This window comes from Echinops telfairi, unplaced genomic scaffold (assembly GCF_000313985.2).
Source record: "Echinops telfairi isolate 266 unplaced genomic scaffold, ASM31398v2 ScPeMD7_1;HRSCAF=3_0, whole genome shotgun sequence".
NCBI lineage: Eukaryota > Metazoa > Chordata > Mammalia > Afrosoricida > Tenrecidae > Echinops > Echinops telfairi.
Window position 1 is genome coordinate 69,145,897 of NW_022103896.1, and position 12,030 is coordinate 69,157,926.

Below are 12,030 nucleotides of genomic sequence, written 5' to 3' on the forward strand. Positions count from 1 at the left end.
TGTTGTGAGAATGATGAAGTCAACATATGTACTAATGTGCTGGACACAAATGACGTATGTACGGATTGTGATGAGTTGTATGAGCCCCTAATAAAATGATTATTTAAAATAAATTTTTTTTTAAATTACAACATGCATTTTAAACAAATCTATGTTTAAAATTAACCAACAGTATTAATGAAAAGTGGATATATCACAAAAGTAGTGAAGGTTAAATTTAAGGGACCTTCCCATTCAGCAACATAACAGCACTCTAGACTCCACTATAAGGAGAGGCTGTATATGCACTCTGCTCTCCTACATGGAAGGCAAGAATCCTACTGCTAAACCACCAAAGCTCCTCTAATAATTCAGTAATGTGTTTTCATATATTTGTGCCATCAACAACCCTTTGATTCCTAATATCTAGCCAACTGACATTACAATTTGGTACTATTTTACATTTCCTACTTCTGATCTGATCCCAACATTTCTTTTCTCTGATCATGCCTTGGCCCCATGTGGGGGGAGGTCAGATGCTTACAGATATCCTCCGGGAAGGCAATCAGTCACCAAACTAAGGTAGGCCCTTCTCCCTGCTGCTAGGGACAATGGGCTAAGGCTTGCGACCATTAGCTTGGTTCCTGTAGGTGGAGTTTACACCCTACTGATAATGGTTCCTATGCAGATCCAGAGAACAGATCAAACCGCTCAGTGAATCTAGGATCCGCCCATCTTATCACAGGTATCCCTAGATTGTCCCCCTCTCACTGCTGTATAAACTATAGTGCAACCCCTTCCTGTGACATATGTCTACCTGTAATTAGTGGGCTTGCATGCCCCCAAAGGTATATAGACCTGGGTTACCAATAAAGAGCCCCCTCTCTCTCTTGGCTCCTCTCGTGGCCTCTCATAGGCTCCCTCTCCTCCCCTGTTCCCTTTCCCCTTGTCCTCCCCTTCCCTTCCCCCTCTCTCCACGTGGACCACCAAGCGGGGCTGAGGTGAACACTGCTACCATAAAATGTGTCTGACTCCATTATTTTAATATCTCTTTTCTCTCTCATGCTCTCAATGACTTTAACATAATACTTATATAGCTCAACCGTACAATTGTGCTTACTGAACACATGATTAGTGTTGGGGGGCTGGCCACCCACCTCCAACCACAGCCCCACTTTCACACACACTCTCTCTAAACTGGATTCCTTGTCTTTGCTAAATAAGACCTCTGCTTATGCATTTTCCGCAATTTGAAATGCCTTCTCCAATCACATCTAAAGGAGACCTGGCAGTGCAAAAGTTAAGAGCTTGACTGCTAACCCAAAGGTTTGTTATTCTAACCCACCATCCTCACCGCAGGAGAAAGATGTGGAAGCCTGCTCTCATAAGGATTAGAGCCTTGAAAACCTTACGTGGTAGTTGTACTCTGTCATTAGTTTGCTTTGACTCAACTCGACAGCAAGTTCATCAACTTGACAGCAGTGGGTTAACGTAAACAGATTCCTTATTAATTTATTTCAGTTTAACACTAAATACAACAGAGACCCCCACATACATTAAATGAGACAGCAAAAACAATTTAGATAATATGTTGTCAATACAAATTAGTCACTTTAGAAAAATAACTTTTTCTGAAACTTTAAGTATCCTGAAATCTTAAAGCATAGTCTTTGAAAAAAGTGAAGAAATTTCCCAATTCATAAACATATATTATATGCCAATACACTGAGATAGTGGATGAACATTGGGCCTCTGTTCAAGCCCTGCCTCAATGCAAGAATACTTTGTTCTAACAACCTGGCATTCTGTGATGGTCACCCTCCCAGCACAATCACTGAGGACAAAGCAAATGTGGTAAATAAAGCTGATGGTGCCTGGCTATCAAAAGATATAGCATCTGGTGTCTTAAAGGCTTGAAGATAAACAAGCAGCCATCTAGCTCAGAAGCAGCAAAGCCCACATGGAAGAAGCACACCAGCCTGTATGATCATGAGGTGTTGATGGGATTGAGTAGTAGGCACCAGAAGACCCAAAACAAACAAAGAAAAAAACATATTGTTGAGAATGAGAGTGGTCAGAGCAGAGAGGCAAAACCCATCTGTAGACAATGGGACATTCCCTCACAGAAAGGTCACAAGTAAGGGATGAGTCAAGCAGGGCACAGTATAGCACCAATGAAACACACAATATTCCTCTGGCTCCTTGAGGATTCCTCACCACCACCACCCACTATCATGACTGAGGCTTCCTCACTCCCCCCTATCATGACCCCAAGGACATCCTGCCTTTCACTGCAGGCTAGACCAGAGCATGTACACAAGTATAGATAAGAACTTACGACGCATGGAATCCAGGAACAGAAATAGGAATAGTGATACCAAGAGGGTAGGGGGGAGATTGGCTGTGGAGGAAGGAAGGGAGAACTGATCACAATGATCACACATAACTACATACCACCTCCAAGGGGGACAAACAACAGAAATCGTGGGGGAAGGGAGACAGCGGTCAGTGTAAGATATAAAAATAATTATAATTTATAATATATCAAGGGTCATGAGAGTGGAAAGGGGGGAAAGAAGGGAAAATCAAGCAGCTGATACCAAGGGCACAAATAGGAAGTAAATGTTTAGAAAATAATAATGGCAACATATGTACAAATATGTTTGATACAATTGATGTATGGAAAGTTATAAGAGCAGTAAAAAACCCCAATAAAATGATCTTTTAATTAAAATAAAGAGACAATAAACCAAAAATAATATTACCAATAAAAATAATTTGTGAAGGTGAAAGAAAATTTCTAATTTAAAAATACTTAAAATTTTTAATCAACTCTAAGAGGAGAAATTAAAATAAAATTAAACATAATTCTAAAACTGTCAATAGTCAGAGTATGCCATAAGGAATTGAGATGAATATTAAGATAATAAAAATATGTTACTTTTCTGCCTTTTGTGAATTTTATGATATATGCCAGATTTCTCATACCTGTAATTTTATACTCGTTGATAAGATAGTAAATAAAATTGGTTCCCTAATTTTCTTTTCAAAGTACTAGTTTAAGACCAGGGGGAAAGATAGTGACCAAGTAACACACACCGGAGGGACTCCTCGGAAATCAACACAGGAGAGCCACTGAGAGGGAAACTCACTCTTACAGGTCACAGGAGGAGCATCATAAAGTAAATAGACTGAGATCCACTAGGTTTTAAAGAGCTGAGGGCTTTTGGTTTGCCGACTGGGGCTCAACTTTAGTCCCACCACAGTTGTGGCCAACGCTGGGCTACCTTAGTTAGCCGAAGGCTTTACTTCAACACCACCACAGCTGCCATAGAGGATGAGCTACTTAATGAATACATCCTGGGTAAAGGTCCAGGGACTTTGGCAGGGGTCAGACCCCACCCAGGATGCATATGGAAGCCAACTAAAAAGGCTGCTAGAAAGAGCAAACTGTCTTGGAAGAAATACAGCCAGATGGTCCTTAGAAGTGAGGGCGGCAAGACTTTGCCTCGTGTACTTTGGACATGTTATAAGGAGGAATCACTTCCGGGAGAAGAATATTATGTTACATAAAGTACAAGGTCAGTGAAAAAAATGACCCTCAACAAGATGGACTGAAGCAGTGGCTGCAACAAACAGTTGAAATTTAGCAACAATTATTAGCATAGCTCTGGACTGGGCAGTATTTCGTTCTTCCACTAAACATTGGAAGTGATTCGACAGCACCTAACAACACCTAAAAATATGCCCTAGACGTTTATGGGACATTAGGAACAGAGAGACTGCTTGGAAGGATGAGTTTATTGCATAGGTCAGTCCAGGGCAGAGAAACTACAGGGAAAATGACCATCTGAACCCCACAGATAAATTAAAAAAAAATTTTTTTTTACAAAGCACGTTTGTTTATTGAGGCAGTGCAATGTAGCTCAACTCTCGTGGTATACAGCCTTCTATCTGTATCTCTGCGGGCCAGCCAGAATATCTGTTCTTCTTTGCATCAGAGTAGTTGATCAGTCACTCCAAGGTTGTCTGCTCCTGTGAAGATTTAAGGTCTTGGAAACCCAAAGGGGCAGCTCTACTCTGTCCTTTAGGGCCACTACGAGTCTCAACTGACTTAATAGCAGTGAGATTGTTCTACTTCTTTTTTTAACCTTTTCTCTCCGAATGCCAGTAAGAAGTTAACGTCTTTTGCTGCAAGAAATACCCAGCTGGACCTGAATTTCATGTTCTGGATTTCTTTGCTTCCCAGCGCTCTGATGGTCTCCTTGGAGTCATCCTTCAGCCTGCTGCTGCCATCACTGTGGGCCATCACGAAGAGCAGGATTTCTGTGGTGTACTCTGAATGAACCTTGCCATGGGTCCAGAGTTAGCATCTTCATACATATAAAAAAATCCTGTTTCTGTCACCTTCCCAGTTACATAGTTGACGATGGCAATATTTATTCCTCTTGTAACATTTCCCATCTTTTCCCCAATGGCCAGTTCATCCTCAAAACAGATTTTGGCGTCCTTGTCTGGTCCACCTCCACTGAGTAACCGGCAGGCATAGGTGGTCGGGGGACATGAAGTCCAGTGGTCACATTTCTGTCTTTTAAGGCCTGGAACTCTGAGGATGGGCTTCTCACCAAAGCGAATAAAAGGAACAATGCCTTCAAATTGCCGGGTCTCTGGCTGGGGTCATGTGCCCTGACAGGAGGGCCTGCCACACCATCCCCTCTGGGCTGCATGTTGGGCTCGGACACCAGGGGTGGGGGCCCAGATAAATTCAATTACAGAACCCTAGTCATTATAAAAACTAGTACTCTTATTTTGAAAACAAATATTATCAATCTTGCATGACAAGTTAAACATCTATTAAAGCTATTTTAAAGAATGAAAATACAAAACTGCCCTAACAAAATGAACATTTTACTAAAGTAAAGAAAGTTGCCATAGTAGCCAGTTTCCATAACTTTTATAAAATACACAGGTATACCCAGACATTCCAGTTCTTGGAATTTACCCAACAGATATATCAGAGGGTACCCCCAAAAAGCCAGAATTTTTTTAAGTTATGTATTTAAATTTTCCTTACAAAGCAACCTTATCACCTTCAAAGTACTCTCTCTTACACTTAATACATTTGTCAAATCTGCGATCTATTCTTGGAAATCTTTTCCAAACTCATCTGTTTGGATGGCTGACAGAACCTGTCTCATTTTTTTCTTCACCTCTTCTACATCTTCAAATCACTGTCCTTTCACGTCCCTCTTCATTCATGGAAACAAAAAGAAGTCACATGGAGCAAGGTCAGGTGAGTAAGGTGCATGGGGCAAGAGAGACATGCTGGCTTTTGCCCAAAACTGGCTCACTGAGATGGCTGCATGAGCAGGTGCATTGTCGTGGTGGCAAAACCAGTCTCCCATCTGCAACAAATCAGGCCTTTTTTCTCACACACTAATACACTATCTTTTCAGAATACCTCTAAATAAAAAGATTGATTAACAGTCTAATCTGGTGGAATGAATTTAAAATACACTATCCCCCTCACATCAAAAAAACCAAATAAGCATCATCTTGATTTGTGATTTCACTTGATGAGCTTTTGGGGGTGAGGTGATGATGGTGTCTTCCAATAGCTTGATTGATGTTTGGTTTGGGTGTTGTAAGGATAGCACCATGTCTCATCACCAGTAATGACCTTGGATAAAAGGTCTGGGTCACTTCGGAGTGGTTCTTTCAAAGCAAGGCATGTATGCATTAAGATGCTCTTTTTCCTGATCAGTCAGAACCCAGGGCACAAATGTCACAGCGACCCTTCTCATTCCCAACTCTTCCTTTAAAATTCACTGATCCAAGCTCCAAGATAGTCCAGATAACTTCCCCATCTCTTCAATGTCCTTCATCAGTCTTCCAGCATAAGTGAACAAATGTTGTTGACATTTACATCCGTTTGGGAAGTTGACAGATGTCCAGAACAAGGTTTGTCATTAATTGATATTTCACCTTTTTGAAATGAGAAAACCACTCCTACACTTGAGTTTTTCCCATAGTGCTGTCCTTGTAAGCTGTGTTCAACATCACAACAGTTTTTGTGACATTTTTCCCAAGCAGGATACAAAATTTCCCTTAAACACGCCGTTCTCTTAAATCAGCCATCACAAAAAACGAGGTTTGAGTGAAACTGCTTTCACGAAAAAATTCAATGTGACCAGAAAGAACCTTACCAGATGATGCTACCGGGTGCACTAACTCAGAGCGAGTTGCTGGATGCTCGCCTAGTAGGAAAAATATGTACTACAAAAGCTGCGCCCAGCAAAGTTTTTTCCATTTGGGAGGGAGGGGGGCCTAACCCCCTCTTACATCATATATCAAAAGCTATATATACATAAGATCATTAAAGTACTTTAATAGTAAAATATTAGAAACAACTTAAATAAATAATGCTGGGCAAATAAATTATGGTGCATACATAAGGTGCTTGACAAATAAATTAAGATACATACATAGTTTGCAATCCTGTACAGTTTGTAAAATAGAGAAGAAAAATCTTTATGTATTAAAATGGATACATCTCCAAGAGATATCATTCAGAGTAAAAAAAGAGTATTTTATATTACCATTAATATAAAAGAAAAAAAATTTTTAAAGAATAAATGCACACACACACACACACACCCCTCTAAAAAACAACTATAACTCACTATCATTGAGTTGATTCTGACTTATAGTGAACCAGCAGGACAGGGTGGAACTGCCTCTGGGAATCTCTAGACTGTAACTCTTTACAGCAGTAGAAAGCTCATCTCTCCCATGGAGTAGTTGGTGGTTTCAAACTGCTGACCTTACGGTTAGCAGCCCATAGTGTAACCCACGGCTGTCTGAAAAAAATCTACCAATAGTAGTTTACTTTCTGGGCAAATGACAAAAAAGGGTGGGGAGAAGAGGGAGGAAGTCAATATATATTTTCATATTTTTGATAGGTGAAGCCATGAGATTGTTTCCTTTTTTGGAAACTAAATATTTAAAAAGAAAATGAATAAAATTTTTCTAAAAGTTGTTGCAGAATTATGTGTTAGTATAAGATCTCGGTGGCACACATCTAACACAGCATATGGAGAAAACTTACATGGACTGAAAGTCAATTGACGATGCTCCAGAAAGATGTAGATCTGAAGAATGAATTGCGGGCAGCCTTCCAGGTAAGTCTCAATGAGCCTGAGCATGCTTAAATCAGTCATTATATAAATAACTTCTTTATGGGAATCAATTTGCTGTTCTGTGAAATTATTGGTTTTGCAGTTTTTGAAAGCCATATGGAATCCCTTTTTCAAGGCAAACCAGTACCTGTAAACATGAAAATGTCCTTTAGCAATATACTCCTTAAAACAAGAGTTTAAAATACATGATGATTTTGAGTAAAATGTGGCATGTGATATTTTCTCCACAAACCTTCTCTAGTACAGATTCCTCTCAATTTGTGAATATTTAATGATGAATTAATTTCCTCTTCAGAATATTATGTGAAATGAGTAAGCATTGCTCTCATTTTATGGATAAGAAAAGAAAGGCCAAAAAAAAATAAAAAAGAAAGGCCAGTAAAAGGTACAATTTGCTGAAAATTACAGAGTAAAGGTCTAAACCCAGATTTTATCATTCTTATTCTTTTTTTTTTCCAATCCATTTTATTAGGAACTAATCTAAACATCATACCATTAAATCACATCAAGTTAAATAGTTAAATCACACCAAGCAGTATTGTACAATTTCTATCACAATCATTTTTAAAACATTCTCTTCCTTCTTGAACTCCTTGATATCAGCTTCCCGTGTATCACCACCACCACCACCTCCCTCTCCTTCTTATTCTGAACTGCTACTTCCGAAAGACAAATTGCAATTTTCAGTTCATGTCATTTCTGTTACAAATAACACACAAACATGCCTCATGCCAAGTTTAAAGATGAACTTCAATCCTCTTTTAATTTTGTCCAGTGAACAATTACTTAATACTTAGAAAGTGCTAGGATCTTTGCTCATTATCAACCCAGAAAATATAAAATTTCAAAAACTATTCAACTATCTCTGCTCAGGCTCTTCTTTTAAAAGAATTTTTAAATGAACTGAGCTATTATCATACAAGTAAATTTCTAACAAAAAATCGCAGAAGTTTAGTTAAGAGAAATCTGAAGCTGCTGGCAAAGCAACCACTAGCCTTTGAAGAAAAAATTCAAGACTCAAATGATAATACTGAAGGATTCTATGGGTAAGCATAGAGTTGCAGGAAGCATCAAAAGAAGATGGAAGGAATAGGCAGAACCAATGTACAAAAATAACTGGTCCATCAATGTTCAACCATTTAAGAGGTAGCATATTATCAATAACTGAAGGGAGAGAAGGAAGAAGTCCATGCTGCACTGAAGGCATTAGCAAAATACAAAGCCCCAGGAATAAAGAGAATGCCAATTGAAATGTTACAATAAGCTGATGAAATACTGTAAACAGTCACCGTCTATGCCAAGAAATTTGGAAGACAAATATCTGGGCCAACCAACTGGGAAAGACTGATATTTGTATCTATTCCAAAGAAAGGTAACCCAAGAGAATATGGAAATTATCAAAAATATCATAATGTCAGAGGCTAGTAAAATGTTCCTGAAGGTAAATGAATAATGATTGCAGCAGTGCATCGACAAGGAGCTACTAGAAATTTACTGGATTTAGAACTAGATGTGGCCTAAGAGCTATCATTTCTAACTTCAGATGAATTGAGGCTCAAAACAGGGAACACCAGAAAGATGTGTACATTGTGTTATTGACTATGCAAAGACATAGGAAAGTAGATAACATTGTGAAGTGTGTGGATCATAACAAAGTATGGATAACATTGCAAAGAATAGGAATTACAGAACACTTAATTGTGTTCATGAAGAACCTACACCAACAGGCATTATGCTCATGCCGAATATAGACCAAGAGGAACTCATTTGAACAGACCAAGGGAATGTGTATGGTTTAAAATCATGTAAGGCATGTGTCATGTGTATGGTTTAAAATCATGAAAGGCATGTGCTGAGCAAATAATCCAAGAAGATGGACTATACAAAGAATAAAATGGCATCAGGATTGGAGGGAGACTTATTAACAATCTATGACAGGCTTATTAACAATCTGTGATATGCAGATGATACAACCTTGCCTACTGAAAGCAACAAGGACTTGAAGTACTTACTGATGAAGACCAAAGACAGCAGCCATCAGTATTGATTACACCTCAGTATAAGGAAAACCAAAATCCTCACAACCAGACCAATAAACAACATCATAATAAGCAGAGAAAAGACTGAAGTTACCACGGATTTCACTTGACTCGGATCCACAATCAACACACATAGAAGCAGCAGTCAAGAACTCAAATGGCATACTGCATTGGAAAAGTCTACTTCACAAGATCAATTGAAAGTGTTACAGAGCAAAGATGCCACTCCCAGGACTAAGGCGGTATTTTACCCAAGCCATGGTATTTTTAAACACTTAATATACGTGTGAAAGCTTAACTACAAATACGGGAGACCAAAGAAGAATTGATGCGTTTGAATTACAGTGTTGGCGAAGAACACTCAAAGTATCATGACCTGCCAGAAGAACAAACAATTCTATCTTGGAAACAGTACAGCCAGTCACTCCTAAGAAGCAAGGATGATGAGACTTACCCTCACGGACTTTGGGCATGTTATCAAGAGAGACCAGTCCCTAATAAAGATGTCATGAAAAATGAGAAGGACTCGGACAAAATAGATCGACACAGTGGCTGCAACAATAGATCCAAACATAACAATTGTGAGCATGGCACAGGACTGGGCTGTTATTCATAGGGTCATATGAGCTGGAATTGACTTGGAGACCCCTATCAACAAGAAAGCTGAAATCAAGCTTCTGTAATACATCACTGTAATTCACTAGTTATTTAACTGTTTTTTAAATAACTTCAGAGGAAGGTAACAGAAATCAGAATCCATAAAATAAATTAATTAAATAAATCAAAAGACTTTGATGACTATGAGGAGGAGTGAGGGTAGAAAAGGAGAGAGGGGAGGCATTGGGTAGGGTAACTAAATTTCTTTTAAAATGGAGAGTTTAACAAGGAAATTTTAATTAATTAATTAAAAATTATTCCATAAATAAATAAATAACTCTCCAGACTCCTTACCCCTCAGATCTAAATATTGGTCCGAGTGGCTAAAAAAGGAGGAAAAGTAAAACTAAAATGGACTTGGGTCTTCAGTGACATACAAGTTCATTTCAAACATATGGGGAAAATTAAATTTTAAAAATGTTAACTCATATAATGTGACAAGATGATCAACCTTTACTCTCAAGTACAGATGAGGAAGTAGGAGGGTTAGGGAAACTAGATGAATGGAAACAAAACAACCAGAATGGAAATAATGAGAATGTTGACACATTCTGAATTTGCCCAGAAATTGCCAAATAGTACCTAATTTGCTTTGTAAATGCCCACCAAAAACACAATAAAGTATTTTAAAATGAAGAAATAGAGAACACTGGCAAACTTTCCCAAAGAGCAAAAAGGTAACTGTAACAAAACAGTGTGTTAGCCTCTTTTGATAGTAGCCTTTAATATTTCTCTTTAAAGATATATACAAGTATTGACTCTAACAAAAAAGAAATCACTTAAGGTAGGAGAATGAAAAGGCCATATTAAATTAGATGTACAGAGAATCACCGAATACTCAGAATGTACTTATGTCCTAGTTTCTTGAACCATAAAATTCTAAACTATATGATTCTTAAGGCCTCTTTTAGTTCTATGATTCTATCCCTAGCTAACCATCTGGCTACTGCAGTATTGAAGTTAAATTTTTGTTAAATTTTGTTAAATCCCTGTATAAGTAACATAAAATTAAGTGCTCTGGAAATTGCAAGTTTAGGCTTATTTTCATAAATGACCTTGAAATACACACAGATCATAAAAGGTTCACAAAAACAAAAGATGTATATTTTTCCCATGAAAAGTGAAGTACATAATAATTTCTAGAACACATTAGTACATATTTTCTTGTACCTATTTTCTAGTACATATTAGAAAAATAAAATTCCAGTAATTAAATTAAAACATTCTGTTAATAAGCCTGGAAAAATTCTGACCATATATCACTCATAAAGCAGAGCAAGTAATCTTGCTCCACAGTAAATAGGGTCCCTTTGTACATCTGACTGCTCAGATACAAGAAGATCCAGTTTCTAACTGGATAAGAAAAAAATATTGCTAATGATCAAGAGTGTATGCTTACCTTGTAAAAACTCCTCCTTGCAAGCAATGAAGAAGAAGAAAGCAATGCTGACTTTCTTTACCTGCTTTCTTGAAATCAGCCTTGAACCAAGAATAACTAAAGCACTGGACAACAAGTGTTCCAAAGAGCAGAAAGCTTATTGTTAAAGCACCAAAAACATATTGTCCTTCACAGAAAAACTTGACAGACACCCAGATATCCACAATAAAATCAAATATGTAGATGAGGATGCCAATAACTGACAAAATAAAATTCTTTTTATTGTATTCCATTATTAATATCTATAGCTCTTTGGTATCTGAATAAGATTCAGAACAAATATTAGTATAACCTATGGTTTAGGTCTTAATTTTAATTTTCTGCTCACTATGTCTATTTAAGTAAAAAATAAATATTACAAAAAAGGAACACTGAAATCAAAGTAACGAATTTAATTTTTGATCTAAATCTCAAGCTCAGGGCCAATGTGACAAGGCTTTATTCAGTCTTCTGTCTCACAATGATCTTCATTACAGTTGGTAGCACCTAAAATGAAACACATATTGAAGTTTCTTAAAAAATTCAGCGTAATATTAAAAACCCTAGACCACAACTTTATCAAAGCTCTCCTTTTTCTGAAATTAATATAAGTAACCGCAGGGCTTACAATCATTTCAATCAAGTCTCGGGAGTACACTTAACAGGTGACAATTTCCTCTCAGAATATTTGTTAAAGCATACCCTACTCACAAAGATGTTTATCACAGGACCATCTACA

General features: G+C 37.7%; 1 protein-coding gene and 1 pseudogene across 1 annotated transcript in view; both read right to left on the reverse strand.

The window, feature by feature from the left end:
• The window catches only part of XKR9 (XK related 9), a 16,227-nt gene extending 4,667 nt beyond the window's left edge, over window positions 1-11,560 (reverse strand). Inside the window, exons 1-2 of the mRNA XM_004697522.2 lie at window positions 11,274-11,560; window positions 7,088-7,305 (exon numbers count right to left, since the gene is read on the reverse strand). Of these exons, the coding sequence (XP_004697579.1) occupies window positions 7,088-7,305; window positions 11,274-11,545 (490 nt within the window). The 5' untranslated portion in view covers window positions 11,546-11,560. The remainder of the gene's footprint in view (window positions 1-7,087; window positions 7,306-11,273) is intronic.
• Window positions 3,883-4,912, reverse strand: LOC105979249 (annotated as a pseudogene).
• Window positions 11,561-12,030: the final 470 nt, after the last annotated feature.